The sequence below is a fragment of the Galleria mellonella genome, unplaced genomic scaffold (assembly GCF_026898425.1).
Source record: "Galleria mellonella isolate WM207_F2 unplaced genomic scaffold, CSIRO_AGI_GalMel_v1 utg83, whole genome shotgun sequence".
Taxonomy (NCBI): Eukaryota; Metazoa; Arthropoda; class Insecta; order Lepidoptera; family Pyralidae; genus Galleria; species Galleria mellonella.
In genome coordinates, this window is record NW_026442162.1 from 1,277,988 (window position 1) to 1,305,216 (window position 27,229).

A 27,229-nucleotide genomic window follows, 5' to 3' on the forward strand; every position below is an offset into this window, starting at 1 on the left:
AAAATAATTGTTCACGATGGTTTCCATGGGTAACCATATTAGATATGGTTACCAGGACAACCGGCTTGTTATATGTAAATTAGTATTTGATAATATTTCTCTGTAATACATACTAGTAATAATGAGTTTTTGTGTAGATTTGGTGTCTGAAGACTCCTTCTATGAAAATATTACACTGGGAGTAACAAAATTATTAGGTTAGTTAGGATTTAATAATAATAAGGTTTATGTACCAGCAATGAAATAAGCAGTATTACAACCAGTTAAACAGCTTACTAGGATAACTATTTTATTTAAATTATATAATATTTGTATATCAATAATCATTGATAAGAATTGGTTTTATGTTTTGGTAAAAATTTAAATCCATCTGGCACTGGCCCTAATAACATTTCACTAATTTTTATCCAATCAGCACAGTTTCCTGACCCCATTAATGTCTCTAGGTCATCCCTGCCAAAGTATGCTGGTGGTCTCTCATTAATTTTTTGTGGTGGCCTTTCTAGGAGACCCACTGGAACATAACGATACAAAAATGATAACCATTCTAATAAAAATCTTCGTGTATTTTCTACACCTTGCATATCAGAACCCCAATGTTCTAGGCCATAGTTTGTGTACTTTTTGATAATCTCAAATCTTTCTTTACTACTGATATCCCAAAGTTTTTGTTCTTTAATCTCTGTGAATATCCACGGTTTGATGAGTGCTCCACGGCCAATCATTACTCCTTGAACAGATGGTGCTAGTTCTCTTCTTTGTACATAATCTTCATAACTTAAAATATCTCCATTACCAAAGACAGGACAAGGACTAGCAGCCTTGGCACAGGTTTCAATATACTCCCAATCTGCTGATCTAGTGTACCTTGCTTCTCTTGACCTTCCATGTAGAGTTATCATTGAAGCTCCTGCTTCAACAACTTTTGGTATAATGGTGTGAGCAATTTTTTTATTCTGATAAACTCCTGTTCTCATTTTAATAGTAAATGGTATACTAAGCAATTTTGAAGCACATGTTATGGAAGCTTGAAGTGTAGGCAAACGGTGCATCATACCACTGCCCCCACCTTTTTTGTAAATTAAGTCAATCGGACAACCAAGATTTAAGTCTATAAAGTCAAGATGAGTATTTTCCTGCAAAAGTTGTGCAACTTTTGTAATTATGTATGCATTATTTCCACATATTTGTGCCCCAAAAATATCTTCTGACTCATGTCTTTTTACTAATGCCCATTCTTGTTTGGCTCCTTTCAGTAATGATTCACATAAAGCCATTTCACCACATGTAATATCAGCACCATACTCTTTACAAATACGTCGAAAAGGCAAATTTCCCACAGTAGTTAGGGGGCTGAGATACAACTTATTCGACCAGTCTATGGTTTTCTTTTCCCTGGGAAGAAGTTTGATAATATCTTCATCAGTAATAGCACCACTGACAAATGTTTCTTTATTTACATTATTTACAGTAACATCTTCAAGACAATTTGAAGACTTTTCTGGCAATTTACTTTTTGTATAAATGGCTTTAACAAGTTTCTCAGCAAAACTCAAATCATATGTCTTTTTCTGGAGCTGTACTTGAAGTGAATGTTGCAGTGTGTTTTGGGTGTCCTCTTTCCATTCTTTTAATTTTTCTTCATTGACTAGATTGTAACCTTCAGTAGTTATGTGCTCTGAACCAAATCGGCAGGCGATTCCCCTAGGGCATCTTCCACGAATGTCGAATATATGACATCGTTCATTGATATCTTTGGGTTTCGTTCTTAAATAATCAACAGGATTATGTATAAATCTGCAATTTTGATATTGGCAAGGCGTCTTTTCATCAGATGATCTTATGTCCACAATGCTAGGACACGGTTTGTCTTCTTTGTTATCTTGAAATGTTTTTGGCCTAGCCTTGTTCTGTCCTCTATTTTTATTTCTTTTTGTCCAAGCATTATCATTACCATTATTTTTCGACTTCTTATTGTCACATTCAATATCCTTACAATCGCCAATATCGTCGAGTTTTCTTTTATTTAGTGAATTAGTATTACTTTCGTCATCGATAATACGATTATCTGTTCTTTGGACTATGAATTCTTCTTTAATGGCGCATACACCATCACTTACGTTGGTCATATTATATATAAACTATATACAAAGAATATTAGGTGGTCATGGAATTAAATCGTAAATAGAAATTACTTTTTTATACATGTAATTAGTATTTTAAATATTTTTATAGGTTATCTCTAAACATAACACGTTTCCCGGCGGTTGACACTGACAGTATTGACAGCCAGACAAGTAGATATTGACAGTAATGATATTACATGTCAAACGTATTGTTTACTTACTCTGTGATATCAATACATTTCAGTAGCGCGTAATAGTTAGTGTCCTTTTTATGCCTGCGCTATCGGTATATACTGGTGGGGCACCAGTGAGGGATGATTGGTGAAGGTGAAGGCAGATCGGTTAGCCCATCGTGACGAATTCAATGATAAATTAGTTACGATGGTTTCCAGGGGGAGCCGCGTGGAGGTCGACCTGATAAGATATTGATAACAATGGGGACTAACCTCCCCAATACTAACAATCCCTTCCCCCCGAATAGGTAGTGTAGTAGATACTCGTAGATCTTAAATAGTGTCGTGACATTGATAAACAATAGTAACAGACAAACTGTTACTGTTGTTTATCAATTATTTTTTAAGTGTCGATTTGGAATTATACTTGTTTTTAAAGACAAATTTATAATGTACCTGTATCTATAAAAATTTATCAGTATTTCGTTAATTCTTTGCTACGGGCCAATTATGGATTTAATCCTTATTTACTTATTAAGATACTAAAAATTATTTCAAATGTTTAATAATTCTTTGGGATTGATAGGTAGTGATACCTCTGGTATTGCAGGTGTTCATAGGCTACGGTAACCACTTACGATCAGGTGGGCCGTATGCTTGTTTGCCACCTCAGTGGTATAAAAAAAAATCTATTTTCGATGGTTGTTATTGGCGGGTCACTAATTAGTATTAAATAATATTTTAAATTTGTGACTATTGACTTGTTTCGGCTTCGTAAGATTTTTTTGAAAGTAAATTCTAACACCTGTTACTCGTTGTTAATGTAGTTTTGTATAAGTGAAAAAAGTTTGTTCATTGCAAAAAAAATCTTTCTTCTTTATAGTATTTAGATACGTATTTTTATTAGAGATAATATATGAGGCTAATATATTTTTGAGAAACATTTACGTAATTTTTTTACTTTATTAGGCAGTAGATTTAAGATTGTGTGTGTGTATGTGATTATATAAACTTCTCATTCGCTATCTCTGCGTTTCTGGGACCATAACCTGATAGTTCGGCGTTGATGACTAATTCTTTATCATATTAGCCGTGAACTGTCCACTACTGAACATAGGCCATCCTCATAAGGAAGTTTTGCCAGTAGTCGTCATGCTTGGCAAACAGATTGGTAACCGCAGTTAAGCTTTAAGAGATTTTGAGAGGGATGCTACTGCCCATCTTTGTTACAGGAAGTAAAGAGGTAGCATATTCTTTGTCGAGACCACATGACAGTATTAACTAATTTATTGAGTATCATTTATATTTATGATTGGTATTTATATTAGACGCTATATTCACATGCAGAGAATATTTTTTTAACAGCTAATTGTATTAAATTTTCAACTTTAATGTCTATTAAAGTAGACAATATAATTGTCAAAGTACAAAGACTGTACTATATCTTCTGTTTAGTAGGTTATAGTCTTTGTGCTTTTACAATTTTCAGTGACCTTACGTTATTGTTGAAGTTCGCTAGGTAGCGGTCCGATAAGTAGATATTTGCCACATTACACAGAAAATTTTATATTATTCTTACAGAATCTGACCCTCGCATTTGCAATGTGAGCGTCGAACGTAGATCACCCTGTGATCGAGTGGCCCTCTCGACTTGGGAACAAAGACATTCTGCAGTGCTTCCTGAAGATGTTCGAAATTTTTATGCATCAACTGACGGTTTCCAGTTGACTTGGCATTATAAATATTCAGGAAAGTAACATTTGATAATTTTTCTTGTAACTCAGTTATAATTTGATTCAATAGAATTAAATGTAAACAAACGAGTAATTGACCCGAGTGTAAAACATTTGTTGTATTTATTTCTTATTGTATTCCATAATTAGTAAATAACATTTCAATTATGGACCCTGTTGGGCACAGCAAGTAGGAGAGAGGAGGACAACACTTTTTTCACTTTCGAAATAGTCTAAGGATCTGTTGCAATATTAGCCGTTAATTGTTCAATTTTGAATATTGCCTCCTAATATGGGTTTTGACAGTAGTTGCCACGCTTGGCAAACGGGTTGGTAACCGCAGTTAGGTCTTTGGTGATGTTTTAAGAAGGACGGTGCTGCCTATTCCTTCACTATATGCTCCTTTAGTCGCCTTTTACAACACGGGGTGGTCCATTCTATGCCGGGATCTACACGGCTAAGATACTTACTAGGTGTAAGTATCTTCGCCGTGCGCGTAAAAATACTTGCCTTTATCCAGGTCTACATTTGTATGGATTTTATTGTAACTATAGATTATAGGTACAGAGCCAATTTGTCTGCAGGTGATGAAATTCTTCCGGTTGGATCTATTAGGGTGAATTCGCTCAACGAATTGTGCTTATCGCCAGCTTTGAAGGACCTGTTGGATTTTTCTATGACCAGACAAAGCAGTGGCCCACGGCCAGTACTGAACACAAAAAGTAAGGTGTTTGAATTGGACTCGTGCAGGACTATCGGAAAAGAAAGTATCACGATACAAAATTATTTATTTTTTATTATTATATTCTAGACTAGGTTTTTGCCCGTTATTTACTTGGATTTCAGAAGTAGAAAACTTAATAAAATAGACTATATCTAGATGACATAACACGATAAAACATACGAGTAGCAGTTTTTGCGTGATACCGGAACAAATATACAGACAGACAAAATTTATTAGGACCACTGATATATTTTTTTTAAATATCTGCTATGTACAGACATCGTCTAACTACAATTTTATTATATTAATAGGATAATTTCAATCACTGGCATTTGTAGACTGTTGTCTTGGTTACAGAGAATATAGTACTATATTAGTAAAAGGTAATAGTATGTGTTTCATCCTCACCTATTACCCCTCACTACCCCGTCAGTATACCAATAGCGTAGGCAGGATTACTATACCATTTTCACCCATTAAAAAAATAGTATGTGCTGGATACATTTGAATTTATCGTAACAAGAAGTCAGGCTTTCGGCACTTTCTATGATAATTGATTTGTTAAAAGTGTTGTTCATCTTTATATTTTTTTTTAAGGGTAAAGATGGAATGGTGCACCCACCTACGCTAACAGTATACGGCGGTCATTTTGATCTATAATGACGAATTCATTAGGAATAGGGATGGTTTTCAGGGGGAACAACGTGAAAGTCGATCTGACATGAGATTATGGTAGTAATGGAAACTAGCATCTCGTGATTAACAATCAATGAACAAAAAGAGGGACTTTAAAAGCAAACACTGAGTTTATGGTGTCGGTCGGTTTCCAACTAACGACTATTGGGCTTATAAAGTCGAGCTAGTAAACTACCAAAAAACCGTTCATTATAAAAAAATATTTTATAGTAAACGTAGATAGATAAGAAAATGTGTATTAATACAGTATAAACATTACTGACTTGTATCTCTTCTATAATTGAATGATTATTTAGCAACACACTAATAATACACTGTGGAAAGGAGCATCAATGTCAGATGATTTTATAAATATGTATTTTTTATGTTTAGGTGTGTTTAATCTACACCGGGGGCTCCTGGTCAGTGTGGCTAGCGACACGTGAAGGTGGGTGGGGTTGGCTAGCAGACTCCTTCACGTTGTATTTTAGGATGGCCTTAGTTCATCTAGGTCTACCGGGTTGGCAGGCAACATTCGCCAATCTGCCACTCATACCCTGGGCTGAGGTATAGCACCTATGGCTTTTTATTAAAGTTTTTTTATATAAAACGAATCGTCTTTTAGTATGCTTGCTTAGCAAGTTGTAACACCAGCGATGTGGCCAACCCTAGTGACACGAAGATCTTGAGTTATAGTACCGAGCAAATTCACTGTCGTATCTCAGTTTTCAAACCGGAGTACAGTCGCTTGGTAGCAAAAATATATACGGTTATGTATATAGAATTTTATGCGACTTAAAATGGTAAACAAGCTGACGGCCCATTTGATGAAAAGTGGCAATTGTTTTAATATTTATATGAGTATGCTTACTTTTATTTATTCTACATTATTACTAGATTTAAAAGAGGTACAGGATATACACAACGTGTTTTTTTTACATTTCATCTTTCGTCCACTTGTATGATTGTCTCATGTAGGCAAGTTTTGTATTATATATCCAAATTAGCTGTATCACGCGGTTCCAGCCGCGTGAATAAGAACGTAAAGTATTCTATGTGCTAACTGCTAAGTTAGGATATAATTTATCCGTGTATCAAATTTCGTTCAAATCCGTTTCGGAGTTTTAGCGTTGAAGAGTAACAAAGACCCATTCATCCATCGTTACAAGGTTTCACATTTACTACATTAATAGGATTCCTCTTTCAATCACTGTTTTTTCTGTGTTACAGCAACTGTTTCTTTTACTGGCACCGCATTTACTAGAGAAGGTTGATCAAGAAAACAATACTGTAGCCGTTGGAAATGAGACTGGATTGAACCATATCGATCCTAATATATTTAAAACCTCAGCCCGGCATCATAAAACTACGCGGCAGGCAAATCAGTAGAAACTAACTAGAGACAATGAAATAAATTTATTGGCATGCCGAAGAACATAGTTAAATGAGGTTACATAAATTGATTAGCAAAATATTTTGAGTGAACAGTGAGCGATAAATTAAAGCACTTTAGGTACATAATGTATAATAATATATTGAATAATATCGACACAATATAATTTATAGCTAAATAACATAACTTGGACGGAATGTGAGATTCATAATGAAGTATAAGCTAAGTTTACAGCGATATTGCTTAAATTAACAGGCTTAACAAGCAAATCCCTGAAACAATATAATATTATCTAAGTTACAGGCTGCATTAATATTTATTAAAACATAAAAGTGTAAAAGTCTCGTTTAATAATATAATACAGCATTCTTAAATATTATTGTGATGTAATGCAAAAATTGTAAAAGTATAAAGTTAGAAATATTACTGTGTGATGTAGGTAACGTAATTACATTATAATACTATAAATAGCATTTTTATTTAAATATTAATACTATGAACGTGTCAGGAATACATCTTTAAGGCTTTTCCCTCCTTCATTGACATTTCATAAATTATTGTGATTGATGTTTACAAAAAAACATTTCTCTTACACGTCTAAATTGTAAAATCCATTTTTTTTTTCAATTACACATAATAGTTCAATTAATTCGTATAAAAGTTTATTAACTAATAATTTTATAAGGTGGGTTGTAAATAGAAAAAAAAAAAAATTGAAAAGATTTTAAAGGTACATAGAAAGAAAACTGTATGCGTAAAATGCCTAGAACATTTACAATATGGGGCGAGGCGTTTTCGATATAATTCTATGAAAAGGCGACCATTTAACGTGATACTGGATTGCAATGTTACTAGTATATACCCTCTTAAAATACATACGAGCAAGATTATTCATTATATGCACCCATATATTTTGTCATGTATATACATATAACTTAAAGATATAGCAGTTGTTAAGGGCTATATGAGACAAAACTAGTATCTGGCGTTAATGTTCTAAGCCGTCTAATTCTTTTGACAACATACAAACCACAAAAATAGTGTCTTATAATTGACATGAAGAGTGATTTTTATAATATGAGTCCAAACAATTCAAGAACGCAAAGAGAGGACAGAGCAGTTTTGTTACAACGCCCCATATTGTTTTAACGCTCTGAAGGAGTAGCGTTTTTGAAGCATTATTGCGATTGCACAATCACATAGTGTTTTGTGGCCATAATGAAGCTATGAGAGAAAAATGGTAACAGTTAATTAAATCGGAGTGACTTTAATTTGAATGCGGTACAGTCAACATATGAGCATTTTGTAAAATAATGGCTACTGCAAAACATCGTTGTGATGGTTGACACATTTGGTGAGGAAATAAAGTAGAGATATTTATATCTAGTGAGATGCATACAACGTATCTTATATGAAGCGTAATTCGTAATGTCATGTAGATATAGCAATTGCGGTGTGTTTTTTTCTTCTTTTGGCTTTGGCTTTTTAGGGTAGCGATTAGCTATTTTCAAGTTTAATTAAAAAGCAGGGAAATCGACGCGAAACGCGAGAAAGTATAGCTCAAAATACTGCACTATCGCTGCACTGCTCAAGCTTTAAATAAGCTCATATTAGAAACATATATTTTATTAGAATGAATCCAATTGTATATTAAATATATGGAAATAACTTTTTCAATTGTTTCAAATACAAATTTGATTGCTATAGCAATAATAGAAGAAAAATTTAAATTGTTAGCTGGTATTGAATGGTACTTAATTCAATACAATAAGATCTATTTAGTCCAATAATTTTCTAAATTGGTAATTTAATTATATACTAAAATAACGTTAACATTAATTTAAGATCAACAGATTTAGTTCTAGTAGCCATTATTTTACTAGTTATTGTACCTCTCGAGTGATTTTTCTTTACTCTTCGCGCACACCTACTGGGTACCATTTTAATTTGTAGGTAGACGCAAATAAGTTTTATTGTATAATATAATTCACTTACTCCTTATTTTATATCTAATAAAAGTTTGTCTTAATGTATTCTAAAAAACCCGCACTAAGCTTATATTATAATAAATTCTAAACAGTACAGTACACTTTTCGGTTGTATCATTGACTTGACATGCCTCATATGGACAAGTTTTTTATTTGTATTTAGGTATTAGATTACACAGGCGTAATAGGAAAGGGTGTAAGATTTCGAAAGATGGTCAGAAGGCCGAAATATATAAAAAAAATCCTTCTACTAAATAACATTGTCCCTTGGATTATCTAAAAAAAAAAAAAATTAAAACTTTTGTCTCTTAGACTCGACTAGTAGATTAGATTTGTCTATCGCTGTACTTCTCGTACTAATAATAAACCTTTACGTTAAACGCCGTATATCAGATTTGATATTGAACACCCATTGCCTAGTTCTTAAATTAGGATATCCTATGCTGAGAAATCAGATGGCAAATATCTATAGGCACAATACAGTACATTCGAAATTGAACCTTTAAATTTTAAAAACGTTTATTAATTCCTAAATTGGTCTGACCGAGTAGCGATCCTAGGACCAATTATTACGCGAAGCAACATGCTTTAGCACTCCGTTGCGTAGATACAGATTAGGTTACATCTAATAATATAAAATGAAAAAAAGTTTAGATTGGCAAGACAACAAAATTATAGTAGATACTTATTAATGACCTATAAATATTAATGACAGTTTTAAATTTAATGGCGTTACTATTATATTTACTAATTTACTAAATCAGTTGATTCTTAAAACGTGTACTGTTTACATTTGAGCAATAAATGTGAGATGAGAGGAGTAAATCTTTTGAAACATCGTACAGATAGCATAGAAATAATATTTGCAAAGTTCTAATAAGTCAAATTTAATATTTCCTAATATAATAATTTACTAATTTAGTGCGGGAAGACTGTGAACACTTATATCTATATAAAATAGCTGCCGAACAGAGCAGAGCCATTTTGGGGTTCATATGGGACTAAGGTCCCTTACTAAAATACATCGCTCTTGTGTTGGGACTGCATTTGCGTTTAATGTGATGTTTAAATACTGAATTCTAATTTAATATAATTTAAATTTTAATTAATTTAATTTGATACAAAATACAAAATTTTAGATTGGTTCAATGTTATAATTATACTCTCTTATCAATTTTGCTGTTACATATATGCAGCCAACATTACAATGCGTTAGTAATCAATATTTTTTTTTACCACGACAATATTGTTGTCAGTCGAGTTGATGCCTAATTCCATGTTACAATCACATTATGTGTTTTTACACCTGTATTAAGTGAAAATATTGATTTACACTATATCTTACTATATTTTATGTTTTATAATTGTTATTGCATATTTTTATATATTAGGTGAAATAATGAGATAAAAAATAAAATAAATAATTAATGTCATATGACGCAAATGTAGTCCGATTGTTAAAAATATCGATTATGAGCATCATTTAAATGGATTAATAAGCGTCGAATTTCGCGTCGGCGTTGGCAACTGCTCCGTATATACTAAATATTAAGAATTAATTTCAAGTTAATAAATCCAGCTGACAGGCACCCACTGGTGGTCGGTAGAGAGCGAGTGAAGAGCGTCCATTATTTTAGAGTACGTAGTGTCCATGTTATTATTCGTGATCACTAGGTCGATGTACTTTTCGTACTGGCGCTGTATGCGGGCACTCTCTTCTAACGTTTGCTTCATATCCTCCTCCTAATTAATTAATATAATATTTTCATTATTATATACCACTTATAAATATTTATACATATACATACATACATATCTATCACGCCTGTCTCCCATTAGGGTAGGGAGAAACAATGGAACGCCAAATATTTCGATTCAAACAAACCTGGCATGGTAGAAATATATATATAAAACAACTGCTCATCACGATAAATATTTTAAATTTAGGGATTAAAATGTACATCCCATGACTTCTTATTTGTCGGCGATCACATTGGGGTCGAATTTGAGGAGTCATTTCTCTAAACCTATTTCTAAAATTCAAATTTCAATTCAATATCATCACAGTGAAACCTTTAAGGACTAATATGAACTCATATTATAATAATTTAAACGCAATGTTTTTGTAATTTTAATTTATGATGGCCCATAAAACAGTAATTTCATGAAATTATAAAATTAAAATACCATATAAGGTTAATATATATGTTTAAAGAAATGCCACCTAAGAATCGGTCCCATTATTTTTGTTTCAATTTTAAATAAACTTAATTGCACATTTTTATTTACCTATTTATGTTACTATATAAATATATTGTAATTTTACATTACAAATTAGTACATAGATTAAAATTCATTATGGCTTTCTATGTAATAATAAATTATTCTTCTTTTATACATCAAAAACCTGTTAAAGTAATAAATGAAAATTATAAATTATGAATAATTAGAACTGGTTTGCTAAATTACGTTTAGTGGTTTTAATAATACTGATAAAATAATATTTTTTTAATTTTTAGTATTTTTGAAAAACTTGTGCCCACTAGGCACACTACAAATATATTAAAAACTATCACATAACATCTAATGCAAGGCTGAAGTAGTAACGTTACCTACAAGTAAGATATACCATGCTGATAGTCGTCAGTTTAAATTCATACAGTCGGGCAACGTCTGTACCCCTCTATTTCCCCGTGACTTATCATTGTTTCTGAGAAATAAGTCACGGGGAAATAGGTGCCGCGACCTGTGACAGCGAGCGTTGATAGACCAAGATTCCAGGGACAGGAAAATATTTGGATAAGGTCTGTCTATGTCTAAAATATTTCTTAAAATCGGAATAACAACATAAAATTTTGTTTATATACTGTAATGATATTAAGTTTCCCTAATTACGTATCGACTTTTTGTCTAAATAAATTTGTAATGAGACAATATTGAAAATATTTAAAAGCTAGACATAATTTTATACCATGTTGCATATACTTTTTCTCGAATAAAGAAGTAATTGAGTCCCATTTTTTATTCCCTTATTAGCTATCTGTTACTTGCTTTACGTGCAAGCGCACAACACACAAGCTAAAATTGTCTATAGACGTGTGCCCATAGACAATTTTAGCTTTAATTAAACAACGTAGGTCAGGCGGCCTTAAGATATTATATTAAGAGAGTTTATGAAAAATTGCATAAACGCTTGGTCCAGCAACAAATCAAACATTAGACGTTGCGCTACTAGATGAAAGGTATTGTAATACTAAAAAAAGGACTAACTGGATTTAAGTCTTACCTCATAGAGCGATGCGAGCGACTCGAGCGTGCGTGCGCGTCGCGAGCTGTAGCGGATGGAGCTCTGCCGGTCGAACTACGCCACGCATGCGCACAACACATCAATGATGCACAAATATAATATAACACAAACACATGCAGAAATATAATCGTCTACTGAGGTTTCTATGTATCTTTATATCAATAAAAACAAAAAAAAAAAAAAATGGGGATGCAATTATTATTGCCTAAAAATAACAGCAATTTTTTCCCTCTGCAAGTGGTAGTCATTTAAAAAAAAAGAACCATGCGTCATTAATTGATATCTACAAAAGACCTCGCGATCTCAATAAACTCATACAATGGCTAAAGATAATAATTACGAGATAACAGACATTAATATACTAAACATTAACACATATAAAAAAAAATAAACAGAAAAAAGAGTATAAATATTAATTTTAATATATATATATATATATATATATATATATATATATATATATATATATATATAAAACTTAGGTTTAGCTACACTACTTTTTATTTTTCCCAATTTTTACTAGATGCAAGGTTGGAAAGCAAACATACTTTAAGTACTAGAATTGTTTTGTTTTCCCTGTATGCTTTCAATAACAACCGGAATAAAAAAGAAAGTGGAGATACACTGTATTTTCACTGCGTAAGCTTAGGGAAAAGAATTGATCTATTATCAAGTGATAATATATCAATTCATAAACACATGATTAATATAAATTAATACATTTACATGCGCCAGACTATTATAATATACCTAGCGACGAAGGTCTTTCATCTCTCGTTCTAACCCCCTGCCCTTAGCTCTGAACGTGTTACAAATTACTATCTGTTATTGGTTTGATATTGATAAACAAAATTAAATAATTACATTTTATAAGTTGTTTAAGAAACACGATTAAGTGAATTATCTGCATTATTATTTTATAACATACTTAGGATTGGTAGTCATAATATTCTATTTGTTTATATTTACTGATAAAGTTACATTTTGCTCGCTACTCTGTACGCGTGAATTTTAGAAGTATGAAGTCTTCTGTTTGTAGATGGTGTATCAAGATAAAACATACGCCAGATTTGAAGTTAAATCCTTAGGCAAACAATTGGAATAAACTACATCTAATTTAGTACAGTAGTTTTTACGCCATTACGGAATAAAAATATAGACAGATAGAAAAATTTCCAAAAAATATTTTTTTGGTACTTACCTACTGTTAATAAGATAGTTGACATATTTTTTTTTTATTTTTACATGTCACCCCGTCTAGTTGTAAATTTATTAATAGGTATTTATTATATATTAGTATATATACCTAAAAAACTGAAATATTTCTATAACGAAATGTTTGCAGCTATTGAATGAAATAAATATTTTTTTATTTCAAATACATATTTGAATGTTGTCAATAGCATTGATAGTGTACATATCTAAATGTAAAACTGTTCTAAATATTAAATTGATATTCTATTGAAATTCATGAAGTTTTGCAAATCTGGATGAAATAGAATTATGCAGTGCAATGAAAAAAATAACTACTAGAACTATACAGCTATACACTATTTTATAACAAGACAAAATGAGCACTGTATACTTGTTTCATTTTATTTTACTTTTTATTTTATTGTTTAAGAAAATATAAAATTGTTTTTTATGCACAATCAGAAAAAAAAATATATTGACAATTGACTTTTAAAAACATAATATTTAAAAATATTTTCAAACTATATTCTAGAATTCGTAACTGACTAATTCACTAAACACTATCTAGTCACAAATTCTAATCAAATATATAAACTGTCTAATATTTTATATTAAAGGCTAAGGCTAAAGACTACGGATGGATTTAACGAGATATTGTCAATGCACATATGTGCCAATTTATGCCACATTAAACTCATGCCTCAATTCATATAAAAAAGGAGTGACAAAAATGCCTAAATTTAGTACATAGCTTTACTTGAAATCTACATATAAAAAAAAAAAAACTGATACTATTGAAAGGTTAGGTGAGGAAGGAATTTGTCTCTGATAAACAGGTTTTCTAACGTTACAGTAATGCAAGAATATAATACACTAGATCTCATGTAGGTCGAGGTTATGTGTAGTTGTATTGTTTATTCTCATAATTTTTGTGGTTTGTCTTTAAAGTAATATAAAACTTACGGTAAGGTTCCGGTTAGATGCGTACGTCAGGTTGCGCAGCTGTTCGATCCCCGGCGTTGCCAACATCACCACGTACGGCAGGAACTCGCTACTGTTGTGCAGTAGCTTCAGCGATTGCGGTGCGCAGTCCAACACGCACATTTTACCTATATCATTTATAATTCCATTTATTTGATTACCAATTAGCACAAATCATTTAAAAGTCCTATTTAAGGGGTTTCAGAAAATCACTCTAAGAAATTATTTCTTTTGAGTAAAAATAATATGTGTATATTAACGGGCGTATTATTAAGGGCCCTCACTGGACATTGCAAACTAAACAAACATTGACCCAACTAGGTTTATGCTCCAAAAGTGTTTGCAGATTTTGTCATAATGAAGAAACGTCGCAACCCTTAATTTGTGACTGTAAACGATATATCTCCTTTGGGTATCATTAAAAAAAAAAACTTAAAATTCCTATCATTGATAAGAATTAGCAATGAACTGCAAAAAAGGGCGAGCACAAAAGATCATGGAAAGGTTTCTCTGCCTGAAAAAGCCTCTCTCGATAATATAAAATAAATACTAGTTAGCACATTCAAACAAACAAACTCTTACTTCCACTTCATTATATTATTAGTACTACTTGTGAAAACCTATTAGTGGCTTATTTTGTTATCTTAAACTGTATCTATTTGTTATAGTGTAGCCCTGGTTTTCCTACGAATAAATAAATAAATAAAATTAATATAGTTTAATGCTAATTTGCTCTGACCTTCCTTTATGACGGCGCGTATCGAGTCGAGATGCGTCCCGTACAAATGGTCGTTGTGCTCGCCGTACTCCAGGAAGCGGCCGGCGTGGGCGTCGCGTTCCATCTCTTCGCGCGATACGAACCAATATGATTGCCCGTTTTCTTCCATCGGACGAGGGGGCCGCGATGTATCTGAAAAGATCATATAGTGTAGGCAAATTCTATCATAAATTATGCTGTTTTGCCTAATAAGGTTCAGGGTTCCATTTTCAGTCTGGACAATTTAGAAAATTATTGTATCGTAAAACAAGTTATATTAGGTGTCAAAAATTGAGCTAATAATAAATGCGGCACATTATTATTATAATTTTAGAGTTTAAATATTAGACAGTTAGGAGACTTTCCTGAATATATGTATTTAGAATGTTATTTCAGAGAAAATTTTGACAAATATGATTTTGACAGCTTCATCTGGGATTATAGTTGTAAATATATTAAGGTATACTTACGAGGTACCACAGCCCCGAATCTATCTGGGTGTTCTTGTATCATGCGATTCTTGAGTGTGCGACGACCGACACCGCGCGTCCCCACTAGTGCCAGAATTCGTCTCAAGAACGGTGGCGTCCGCGCAACTTCTTCGTACAAAGCGAGTTCCGCGCCCTCTAGTTGCACACTGGATCGTGATTCGTAAACGAACTTCTTCTTCTTTTTGGATATCTGTGGATTTTAGATATGTGGAATATTTATTAAAATATATCTCATTGAGTATTTCATTAATATATGTATGATAATGTATGGGTAGCATACATAGGTTAGTGTACTGAAACTGATAAATATCTTTATTAATATTATAAACGTTAAAATGTGTTTGTTACATCTTCATGCCTTAATGGTATGGCTATTTGATATCAAGGTTATCATAAATTAGTATCCTGGTGACACAGATTAATTGTACGAATTGTCACTATCTATGGACTGAAATGGATTGTTTATAATGGGATTTAGTGGTCTCATTGCTTGCAATATACCTGCCAGATCGTATTTAGTGTCAGGAGAATTCATTATGATCCGCAAACTGACCTGACTTCGTACTGATGAACATTTGCAAATTTATGATTATTTTTTATTGGATCTGGGCCCTTATAAAAGTTATGGTATATACCATATATATGTACTTTATACGTACACATATATGTATGTTTAGACATGTCTTTGTAAAGCTCCACTAGGATCCTGGGCTACGGTACGCCCGGCCACCACCTTAAATATGTCCATATTGATGAGGATGAAGTTACGTTAGATGGCGTTACGTTACGCTACGTTAAGTTACATTAGGGTCAGCAAAGCGCGCGTAATACACCTGGTATAGCAGGCGTTAATAGGCTACGGTAACCACCTAATATCAGGTGGGCCGTATGCTTGATTGTCACCTCAGTGGTATAAAAAAATGGCCTATTGTGGAGTGACAGTGAGTGATAATAGAAATCCCATTTCTCACCGATTTCCCGTCAGTGTATATCAATAGCGTAGGCGAGGTTACCATTCCATTTTCATTGAATAAAAAATTTATAAACGTGCTACAAACGTAATATTTAAACAGGAAATATTATTTCTTATACTTCCCGTCTGAATATTTCACACGCGCATGTAACATTATTTATGAGTAAATTTACAACATGTTCACATTAATAATCACGCATGAAACGTGTTTATTTCGTATGAGACGTGAGTCACAAACAAAGGATTGTGTAAATTGTAACAATGACTAAATAACTTTGAACATAAAGCTGACAATGGTGAAAATTTACAGAGAACAATGAAAAGATATTAAATTACTGTACCCGCGCGCCACAAATGCTGATTTTGTGAACGAAATCAGCCTCCGGTGGTACATATGCTTTGCGCCTTTCTTCTAGCTCCGGCGATGGTATGAGACCCACTTTTTCTGGATTGTCTACGTGACTTGCCTGCCACCAGTTAGGGTCTTTTCTGTCTGACACCTGAAGTTTACATAATATTACAAGTTACAATATTTCTTTGGATATCTATTTTCATATTAACACTATCTATAGTAGACAGAAGAAATTGCAATTTTTTGAATTGATACTTGATTTTCAATGAAATTAGGTAAAAATATAGTCTAAAGATTATCTATTAGATATTTGACATGAGGGATTCTATGCAAGTGAAGTTATAACTTATGAAACTATTTATATTAACTAGATTTCATCCTAAACATAAACATATAAACATCATTCATTTTCACTCCTTTTTTTTATGAGATTTATAATGACAAACAAGCTAATTGACTGTTACCATTTTTAAACAAATTGAATAAACAAAAGTAGTAACTAATATTTATAGACATGATTAGTGTTATGGACATCACAGAATACACTGTGATGTTTAGGGGATCACATCAAGACATTTATCTTAAAACAATATGGCAATATATTTATATCAGATATAAACATAAAAGAGGAAATAAAACTAGACCTGTAATTTTTGTAAAATATGAATTTGCATTTGAGATACAATAATGAATTAACAATTTACCTGTAATATATCACCTCTTTTGAATTCCAAGCCAATTTCCTTGCATGGGATGAGAGTATCTTCTTTTGGGTCATAGTCAAAAAGTGTTCTCATGTAGCACTACAAAAAAACTACAATTTACATATTTTGTCACATATACAATAAAATAGACTATGAATATTAAATCTTGGTAGAAAAATAAAAAAGTTAAAAATTAAGCAACAATATTAAAAATAAAAATTATTTAAAGGTAACCTTTGAAGGCGAAGTTAGATATATTAACTATTACTGATGTGATGAATGTAGCACTTAATATGTTTACATTTATCTTTATATATTAGTGACAGCAGGCAAACCTACAGTTATTTTTGTCTATTTAAATAAAGTCCTTCAAATACAAACTGGTTAAAAATACAAATTACGAATATATAAAATAAATATAAAAACTTACACTAAGTTTATTTGTCAATTGATTGGTCTTTTCTTTGAGGTTAGGTCCAACTTTCAATGTGACTCTGTCAGTATCTTTAGCAACTGCTTCTTTAAGCTGATCCTCTGAATCGATCTGTACTCCATCTACTTCTAACAAAACATCACCAACTGACACTAATGCCTGTTTAGCTGCAGGACTGCCAGCCAATATTCTTGCTACTATAAGCTGGCCATGTTCATCTGTGGTTACCTAAAAAAAATACTTATTTAGTTTATATATTTGAGGATGTAAGTAAAAGTGATTATGACACACTTATAATATTTACTTTAAGTGTATTTTAAACAGGTGTAATTATGTACATTTAAGAATAATTAAGAAGCAATATTTTTAAATTTTAAACATAACAATAACAAATACACAGATAAGAATGTAAAAAATGAGAACAATAACACACACACACACACACACGTATGCATATGCACATACACACATGTGCATCTCTTTATTCTAATATTAAATCATATTTATTTTACTCCACGCAACTACCTTTTACTTTGAATTGTCACTACTTTATTGGGACCTGGTGTCTAAGATACAAGTTACGACTTAGTTTAGGCTCCAGATCTCCCACAAATTATGATACTTTTATTTTGTATAAAGTAAATAATCTGTACATTGTAATTTGTGGAGATGAATAAACTAATTATATTATTATTATAGAAAAAACATTATTTTAAAGAAATTGAAGTTCTTCCCTAGGTTAAGTAATCTAGTTTATTTCAGATACTAAGGTACCAGTACTGTAAAAAAGTAGACTATTAACATTACAGTAGTAAATAAATAAATAAATAAATAGAGATACATTTTAAAATATCCACACTAGAGTATTTTGTTACTTTACTTTTACTTTTTTAAATAACACTGGCAAAGCTGATGGGATACTAGATGATAAATCTATAGTTGCACCTATGATCCTTTTAAGAATATAAACAATTGAAGCAAAGTTTGAGATAACAGTGATTAAAATACATTATAAAAATTAGTATAATAGAAAGTTACTTGTGTTAATTATATATTTTTGCAAATGATATTTTTAATTTCTTTGTATGTTTAATTTTTTAATAATAATAAATTTATAACATATATACTATTTATCTATATATAAACTTATACTCATTCATTACATAGGGTTCTTAAAGAAAAAATATATGAGTAACAAGTACTTACAGTTAATCCCAACGGTTTTCCTGGCACTTTCCTGAGGCCCACAACTTTGACAGTCTCTACAGGCATGTCTCCGTTTTCGTCAGGTTCCTCACCTTCAGCCGTGTCTTTACTATCCTCCTTTACTGTTGCTTTCTCATCAATACCGGAACCTCTGTCCAACCAGATTTTGCCTATTTGATCATGTGCTTCTATTAATGCCTGAAAGATTATTTATTTATTTATTCTTTTGAAAAAATTAAAAAGATAAAGTAATTAGTTGAAAATTGCAAGAAAATAAGCAGAAACAATATAGACAAGATAGGTGAAAAGGAACAGGAATACTATAAGTTTGGACAATTAACTGTTTATTAATGAAATAATGCATGTTAAAATTAAATCGAAACTTTGTTAATGTAATTATCAAAGTAATACAAATTTGTTCTTTTATAACTTAGAATATTTAAAAATAATCTTAATTTTTATCAAAACAAAGTCATTTAATAATGTGTAAAGTATGAATAATGATTAATCAATCAACTTCAAAAATAAAGTTTTTTGATTGTATTTTTTTAAATATATGTATATATATATATATATATATATTATTGAGTTTTTAGATTAGAATTAGAATAAATTTATATATCTATAGAAAATACATTTAATGTTTAATATTTTTTTATTATTTACATTATATCTTTATAAATTTTTAATAATAATAAATTTGTTTATGTTTATTAATGATGTATAATTATCCTGGTTTTACTAGCGTAAAATAAATACCTTATAATATTATAAATTATTATAGGGAATAATCTTGAATTGAGACAGTGTTAAATTATAATCATATTATGTCTAAATAATTGTGCTAACATAACAGTGTAATCATATACTATAAATCATAATTATAATGATTTAAATACTTACCTTAAAATGTACTCTGGATAACAGTATAGCTAATTCGGCTTGCTCTATAGTACGGATGTTATTGCCTCGATATTCGCTAAGTGATTTTATTATGTTTACGTTACCAAGGGAGACGGGTTTTACGACCAAGTCCTCCTCAGAATCTGTATACTGCAACAAGAATACTTACGTATAATCAAAGCATTCAGGTATTAACAGTGTTTCATACAGGCGAGTTAGGCGTGGCACAATCACTTAATTTCTTGAATTAAAATATAATCATTACGACAAAGACTTTCAAGTTAGGAAATATTTGAGATTGAAATTTTCTTGTGCATTAAAATTAGTAATAAAAAGTGATAGCATTCAATATTAAATTTAAATTTATTATAGATTTAAAAAAAAAGTACACACCCAATCGTTTCACATTTGATTCGTTGTTTGCTTGTTACCTACGCTTGGTTTGACATTTTGACTGTTGTTTGAGCTTTGACATTATTTTTTTTTTTTTAGTACGTTTGTTCCGTTTGGAACAGGCTAAGGTCGGAGACCATGCTGCCTAGTCTTTAAAAAGATAATTTGTCTGGAATTTTATTTTTCTAATGTCGCTTCAATTATTGTCATAATCTTCAATATTTCATTTGTCAAATCCGGTAAGTACATTTTCATAAATATCTTTTCTTGAGTTTTCTTAAACCAGTGGATTTATCAAATTAAAAATAAATAATTATAAAAAATCATTGTCTTGCAATTCAATAAAAGTATTCTTATAGCTCCTTGAATGTTGTAGTAATATAAGTGAAAATAGCTTTGAAACAAGAAGGAAATCTTAAGAGAAGCGGGATTGAGTGCGGGATATTTTCGGGTTTTTTGAAGATAATCCTAAGTTCGTCAAACATAATGTGTCTTTGAATGACAAATTCAGAGCAATCAAAAAAAAGGTGATGTAGAGATTGGGCTGTATTTGAGTTACACCATGTGCATGATGGGGAAGCGATCATGCCCATTCGGTGCAGGTGTTCGTTGAAAAGTCCGTGGCCGATTCGTAATCTACAAATATTGGTGTAAAATTTTCTGTTTGTGTCCTTTCCTTTGCAGAACCACGGTTTTCCAATACGCCAATTAATTTTGCGGTACCATTTGCCTTTAGTCTGTAATATTTGAGTCCAATGCTCCTCCCATTTAGTTGTAACGATTTTATGTATTCCAATACTACAATCTGAGTAACAAAGGGGTAAATCTTGAACACGAGCAGCACTTGAATTAATAATTTTAGCCAAAGTGTCTACTTGTTCATTCCCAAACACTCCAATATGTGAAGGGGTCCAGATGAAGATAATATCTTTTCCATATATAGTACAGAGATGATAATATTTATTACGAATTTCTTGAATTAAGTAGTTTGATGATGAAATGAATGTGTTATTTTTTAATGCCATAAGAACACTCATACTATCTGTAATTATAATCCATTTCGAATATAGTACCTGTTTTTCTATGTATTCTAATGCTAAAAATATAGCTTTTGCTTCTGCTGTGTAAATACTAGCCAAAGTTGAAATTTTATAACCGTGACCAAATCTATTTGACAAATCGTAAAAAGCCACTGAAGTGCTAAGTGCATTTTTGGAACCATCTGTATATATCTGCCTGTAGTCAATAAATTCTGATAAAGTCTCATACATATCGTGCTTTTCTTTTATGTCTTTACGTATAACAATTTTGATCTTACAGAACTTACTCTCATAAAGGCCATTATAACAAGGAAGTATCTTACTACTATATATGTTATATTCATCTCGTAAATTCAAATCATTGACAATAGTTTTATTCAAAAACATAGAAATGGGGCAATTTAATAATTTGAGTATGAGTGGGTTATTGGAAACTGAAAAAACTTTGAAGAGAAATTTGAGTTTTAGGTATTCGAAACGAAGAAGGATAGGAGGCAAATTACATTCTACTTGCATTGAGATAATTGGAGAAGTATACATAGCACCTAAAATAAGTCTTAAATTCATATTTTGAATTTTTTCGAGTTTTTCTACTAATTTATGTTCTGAGGCATAACAAAAGAAAGCGTAATCAAAATTACTTCTAACAAGAGATTTGTAAAGTAAAAGGATAATTTTAGGATCAGCTCCCCAGTTACGACCAATTACAGATCTTATTATATTAGTGGCTCTTAAAGCACGATCTACTAAGCAATCAACGTATAGATCCCATTTTAAATTTTGATGAAAAATTACCCCCAGAAATTTAACGCTACAGTCTGTTGGAAGAGTTTGATTATTATATATAATATTCATTAATGGAACATATTTATGAACTTGATGAAAAACAACTACTTTACTTTTGGTTAAACTAATATCGAGGGAAAGAAGAGAAAAATATTTCTCAAGTCTTTTTAATGACTCATTTAACACTAATTGCATATCAATAATATTCTTTCCTTTTATATAAATTAATAAATCATCGGCAAATTGCAAGTTGTTCACACTGTTTCCTAAAATTGAATTAAGTTTATAGATATATAAAATATATAGTAGCGGGCTTAGAATACCACCTTGACATACTCCTTTAGAGCTTAACCTAGGTCCTATTAATTTACTATTTACTTTAACATACACTTCTCTATTACTAAGAAAATTATAAATCCATTCGATAAGTTTCATTGGAAGAAATGAGGATAAAATCGAAGATAGAACTGTTAAATTTACATTGTTAAAAGCTCCTACGACATCTAAAAAAACAGATAGAACATATTCATCGTTATTCAAAGCAGTACTAAGGTCGACATAGAAGTTCGCTAAACTTTCGCGCGCTGAATATCCACGGCGAAAACCAAATTGATTCGATGGTAATATACTATTACTTTCAATAAAGAACTCTAAACGCTGTTTAATTAATTGTTCGAATAATTTGCCTGCACAGGACGTCAATGTTATAGGTCTATAGGAGTCGAAATTTGTAGGATCTTTACCGGGTTTAATTACTGGAATCAAACAATCCATTTTCCATTCTGGTGGGATAATACAGTCCTTCCATAAATCGTTAAAAATTTGTAAGAGTTTAGTAAGGTTTATTTTATTCAGCAATCGAAACATATTGTATGTTAAGCGATCAAGGCCACTAGCTGTATCTTTTCTAGATTTTACTGCACTGGATATTTCATCAATTGAGAATGGGTCAGTGAGAAATTTTGGGCATGAATTAACAGAATTAAACTGTTTGTCATCAAAAGGTGAGTGTACAAAATCAAGAGTATATTTGCGTAAAAAATCATTGACCCATGATATATCTTTAAAATGATTTTGACGATGTTTTGAATTTAGTTTTCTCATATTTTGCCAAACAGTGGAAATTGGTGTTAATCTATTAAATTTGGAACAAAATTCCTGCCACCCCTGTTGTCTTACTTGCTTAATTACTAACTTTTTAACAGCTTGAACTCTTTTAAAATTTATGTAATTATCGAGAGTTGGATTTTGTTTAAACCTAAGGTAAGCCGCTTTACTATCATTGACAGCTGTCGCACACCTGTTATTCCACCAAGGTACTGCAATATGTTTGTGCCTCTTTGAAGTATTTGCACCGCTATTTGATAAGTTCCTACGTGGAACGGAACGTTCCACAGCTGTCAAAATAATTTTACAGAACCTATTGTAATTGTTTAAGGGTTCATTGACATCATACTCGAAATCCAAAAGTAATCGATTAACAGTTTCAGAATAAAGATCCCAATTAACGAGACGTAGGTTTATACGATTTAACAAAAGTTTATTAACTTCATCTATAGGAGCATGTTGTTCACCTGACGGAGTTGATGAAGAGTTCTTTGTGTTTATTTTAGTAAAAGTCGGCAGGTGATAACTTCCTAACGGATCATCATGAACCGACCACTCGCATTTTAATGATATGGATGGGGATACCATAGTTAAATCAAGGCCATTGGGTCTCCAAATATGAGAGCCAACAGTAGTAACTTGCTTATCATTTAATAGTACCAAATTACATTCATCTAAACAATCAAGAATGTCTTTACCTCTTGTATTAGTGGAGGTACAACCCCACATAGTATGATGTGCATTTAAATCTCCAGATATGATAGTGGGTTTAGGAAGAGACTCCAAAAAGAACTTAAATTTGGCTTTAGTAAAACTAGGTGTACTATTGGTAGGACAGTAGATACTGGCAACTGAATACCAAGAATTATTAACTTCAATACTAATAGCTATAGTTTGCAAAGAATTGTCGAAAAAAGAGTGAAGTTTTTTATATCTAATACTATTATGTATAATAATCGGTACTCCATTGTGGTTATTACCACAATCATTTCGTTCTATACAATAATCTTTAATTTTTAATTTGTAATGTGGTTTTAGCCAAGTTTCTGAGATGAGAGCAATGTGAATATGATGTTCATTTAAAAATTGTGTAAAAATATGTCGATTGCTCAGTAGGCTCTGAGCGTTCCACTGTATGATAGTTAATTGGTCTCGATTGAATTTTGTGAAATAGGTCTATTACCAAAAGTATCATATAACACATTCAAAACACTTTTAGTGTTAATAGATGTGTTCTTTGTGTTATGTAGTGAAATAAGTTTGATTATGCTTTCTATTAAAAGTGATAAACTCTTGTTATCAGAATTTAGAATTGAAATTAGGTCTACATTTTTTTTAGGTTTGTTACCCAGTTTAGGAAATATTTCAGTGCTAAGTATATCTCCAAAAGAAGCAGGTCTGAATTTAGATCTATTTTCAGCAATTTTCTTTTGTTTAACAGGGCATTGCGGTGATACACTTGTGTGATTTCCATTGCAGTGTACACAAATAGCGTTTTCCATTCCAGTTGTACAAGTTTTATAATTATGCTCACCTTTGCAGATGCTGCAACGCTCAGAATTCTTACAGAATTTAGCTAAATGTCCATACCTCAAGCACCGGTAGCATTGTTTAACTGGTGGTATATATGGAGTGACATTGTGGCGCCAACCTCCAATATCCAGATATTCAGGTAATACAGATGCAGCAAAAGTAATTGTCACGGTTAGAGTTGGCTGTAACACATATCCATGAGTCAAGGTATTTTTTCTTAAAATTCTTTTAATAGCAATAATTTTCTTAGAACTCAATATCATAGTATATATTTTTTTATTAGATATATTTGTAGGTACATTTCTAATAACGCCTGTAACTTCTGTTGAAGAAGCAGGAATACTGGCCTTAAAATGGTAGTCATTTAAAAAAGTTTTATTATTTAAAAAAGCATTGGCTAAGTCTGGCTTTTGAAAGTATACTCCGATTTTGAATTTATTTATAGATCTAAGATAAGTTACCCCTTTATTAAATCGTTTTAAACAGGAGGAGAGTGAGAGCAAGTCTCTGGATCCAATGGTTTTCTGACTATCTGAGGATTCTACAAAGACAACAAATTCTGTCCCAGGGGATTCCTCGGGATATCTTCTAATATAATCTGTGACGTAGTAAGGTTTATACTTATCGGCCTTATCAATTTCAGATTCTGAGTCAGTAGAAGTATCTTCCGAATATATATCCTTGTCATTACAAGGTTCATGGTCTACATCACCTGAATCGTCATCTTTTTTTTTCCTTTTTCTACAACTGCGCTTCCCCATGAATGCTAATTATATTACTGTCGCTGAATTTAGTGAAAATATAATATTTTATTCAATAATAAGAATTGATAGAGATAGTTTTAATAAATTAATAAAAAAAATTTAAAAAACCCGCTTGTTCTTATTCGAGTTTCCCGCCTTTTTTGCTTTGACATTACTATTTGACAAATTTGTCATACTAGAATCTGACATATCAAACGCTGTTTTAAAAGCAACATCAGACGCTGTTTTTAAAGACATTCGTAAATGGTTAAAATTTTAAGCAACAAAAATAATTGGAGTTAATTATCTAGAATAAAGCCATCTTTTATGGGATTAGGCGTTAATTCCAAAAAAGGGTTAATTTATTGCCACCCAAAAATCGCCCAAATTCAAGTCAGAGTATGAACTTGCTCATGATTGATATAATACATTCTTAAAAAGAAGAAGTTTACTTAATATATAACGCCCTGAATAATATTTTGTACAGTGCATAGTTCCACGTAGGCAAAGTAGTGGGGCGAACACTATTAAATTAATAAATGTAAATGTAAAATGTTAGTTTGTTCGTTCATGAAAGTTACAAAAATATTAAAAGTATGGGATATAATATCATTAGCCATTGAGCTCAATGGACCGTAAAAGAGTGACGTCATAAGTCTATTAATCTTGCGGGCATGTTAGGTATGTCTAACACGTTCATAATGGTGAAATCGCGCTTGTATGGGTTGTTTGTCATTGCTTTAATTATTTCTGATTGCAGATACAAATGGAGTTTGATACTGATGTTCTAGTCATTGCATTAAATTAAAGATTTTATGCATAAATAATAGAACACGGTAAACTATTATAATATTATTGAATTTTTTTAAAACATTGAAATGTAAACGCAACTGATTGTTTTTTTTTATGGGATAATGGTAGCAACGCTTCCGCTATTGGTATAAGCTGTCGGGGTTGGTTGTTTGGTTACTTTTTTTAAAAGTATTTATGGCTTGGAGTTAGTTGATTGGTAGTAGACAGTAAGTAGTATCGGAATTTTTGTATTTAGTTTGTTATGAACAGAAATTTATAGAATATTAAATAATAAATAAATATAAAAATCACCCTTTTACCTCATTTTTTCTGATAAAATCTGGACTTTCAACAATACTTTTTAAGAATATGACCTCGTGATTTGTTAAATCTTCTTCCGGTTTTCTTTCATCTGTATCTGTAAAAAAAAAAACAAAATATATTATTTAATATTTAATCCACAGAATATTTACTTACATATATTTTAAATTTAAGTTTTCGCCATTATATTCTTTTATAGTTATAGATTTCTTAATGGAAGGGTAATGATAAGGTCAGGTCATTCGGTCTATTATTATTAACTCACAAGAAATCAATCAATGAATAGATTTCAAGGGGAATTGTGAGAAGGTCAACATGATAGGGTTCATAGCTAGCAATATGTCATCTATCTCTATAAGATGTATTATTCAATATATATCATTATATTAGTGGATAATAAT

General features: G+C 31.4%; 3 protein-coding genes across 3 annotated transcripts in view; 1 reads left to right on the top strand and 2 right to left on the bottom strand.

The window, feature by feature from the left end:
- On the top strand, positions 1-8,557 carry LOC113517079 (tubulin polyglutamylase complex subunit 2). Its single transcript, XM_052901972.1, has 5 exons — positions 1-197; positions 3,881-4,045; positions 4,614-4,795; positions 5,825-5,998; positions 6,662-8,557. Exons 1-5 carry the CDS (start codon positions 122-124, stop codon positions 6,818-6,820), a joined length of 756 nt encoding a protein of 251 aa, XP_052757932.1. The 5' UTR covers positions 1-121; the 3' UTR covers positions 6,821-8,557.
- Positions 277-2,292, bottom strand: LOC113517077 (tRNA-dihydrouridine(47) synthase [NAD(P)(+)]-like). Its single transcript, XM_026901621.3, has one exon. It carries the CDS (start codon positions 2,127-2,129, stop codon positions 324-326), a length of 1,806 nt encoding a protein of 601 aa, XP_026757422.2. The 5' UTR covers positions 2,130-2,292; the 3' UTR covers positions 277-323.
- The window catches only part of LOC113517078 (protein PALS2), a 23,507-nt gene continuing 3,223 nt past the window's right edge, over positions 6,946-27,229 (bottom strand). Inside the window, exons 2-12 of the mRNA XM_026901622.3 lie at positions 26,828-26,925; positions 20,114-20,263; positions 19,211-19,408; positions 18,002-18,232; positions 17,572-17,670; positions 16,857-17,015; positions 15,522-15,732; positions 15,034-15,204; positions 14,277-14,422; positions 12,099-12,173; positions 6,946-10,555 (exon numbers count right to left, since the gene is read on the bottom strand). Of these exons, the coding sequence (XP_026757423.2) occupies positions 10,379-10,555; positions 12,099-12,173; positions 14,277-14,422; positions 15,034-15,204; positions 15,522-15,732; positions 16,857-17,015; positions 17,572-17,670; positions 18,002-18,232; positions 19,211-19,408; positions 20,114-20,263; positions 26,828-26,925 (1,715 nt within the window). The 3' untranslated portion in view covers positions 6,946-10,378. The remainder of the gene's footprint in view (positions 10,556-12,098; positions 12,174-14,276; positions 14,423-15,033; positions 15,205-15,521; positions 15,733-16,856; positions 17,016-17,571; positions 17,671-18,001; positions 18,233-19,210; positions 19,409-20,113; positions 20,264-26,827; positions 26,926-27,229) is intronic.

What these genes read in the sequence shown, in the direction of transcription:
- LOC113517079 (XM_052901972.1), top strand. Translation starts at nt 122, where the DNA reads ATGAGTTTTTGTGTAGATTTGGTGTCTGAAGACTCCTTCTATGAAAAT. An exon ending in GGGAGTAACAAAATTATTAG is followed by an intron (nt 198 to 3,880) that starts GTTAGTTAGGAT and finishes TTATTCTTACAG; the next exon opens with AATCTGACCCTCGCATTTGC. An exon ending in CGTGCAGGACTATCGGAAAA is followed by an intron (nt 4,796 to 5,824) that starts GAAAGTATCACG and finishes TTTTATGTTTAG; the next exon opens with GTGTGTTTAATCTACACCGG.
- LOC113517077 (XM_026901621.3), bottom strand. Translation starts at nt 2,129, where the DNA reads ATGACCAACGTAAGTGATGGTGTATGCGCCATTAAAGAAGAATTCATA.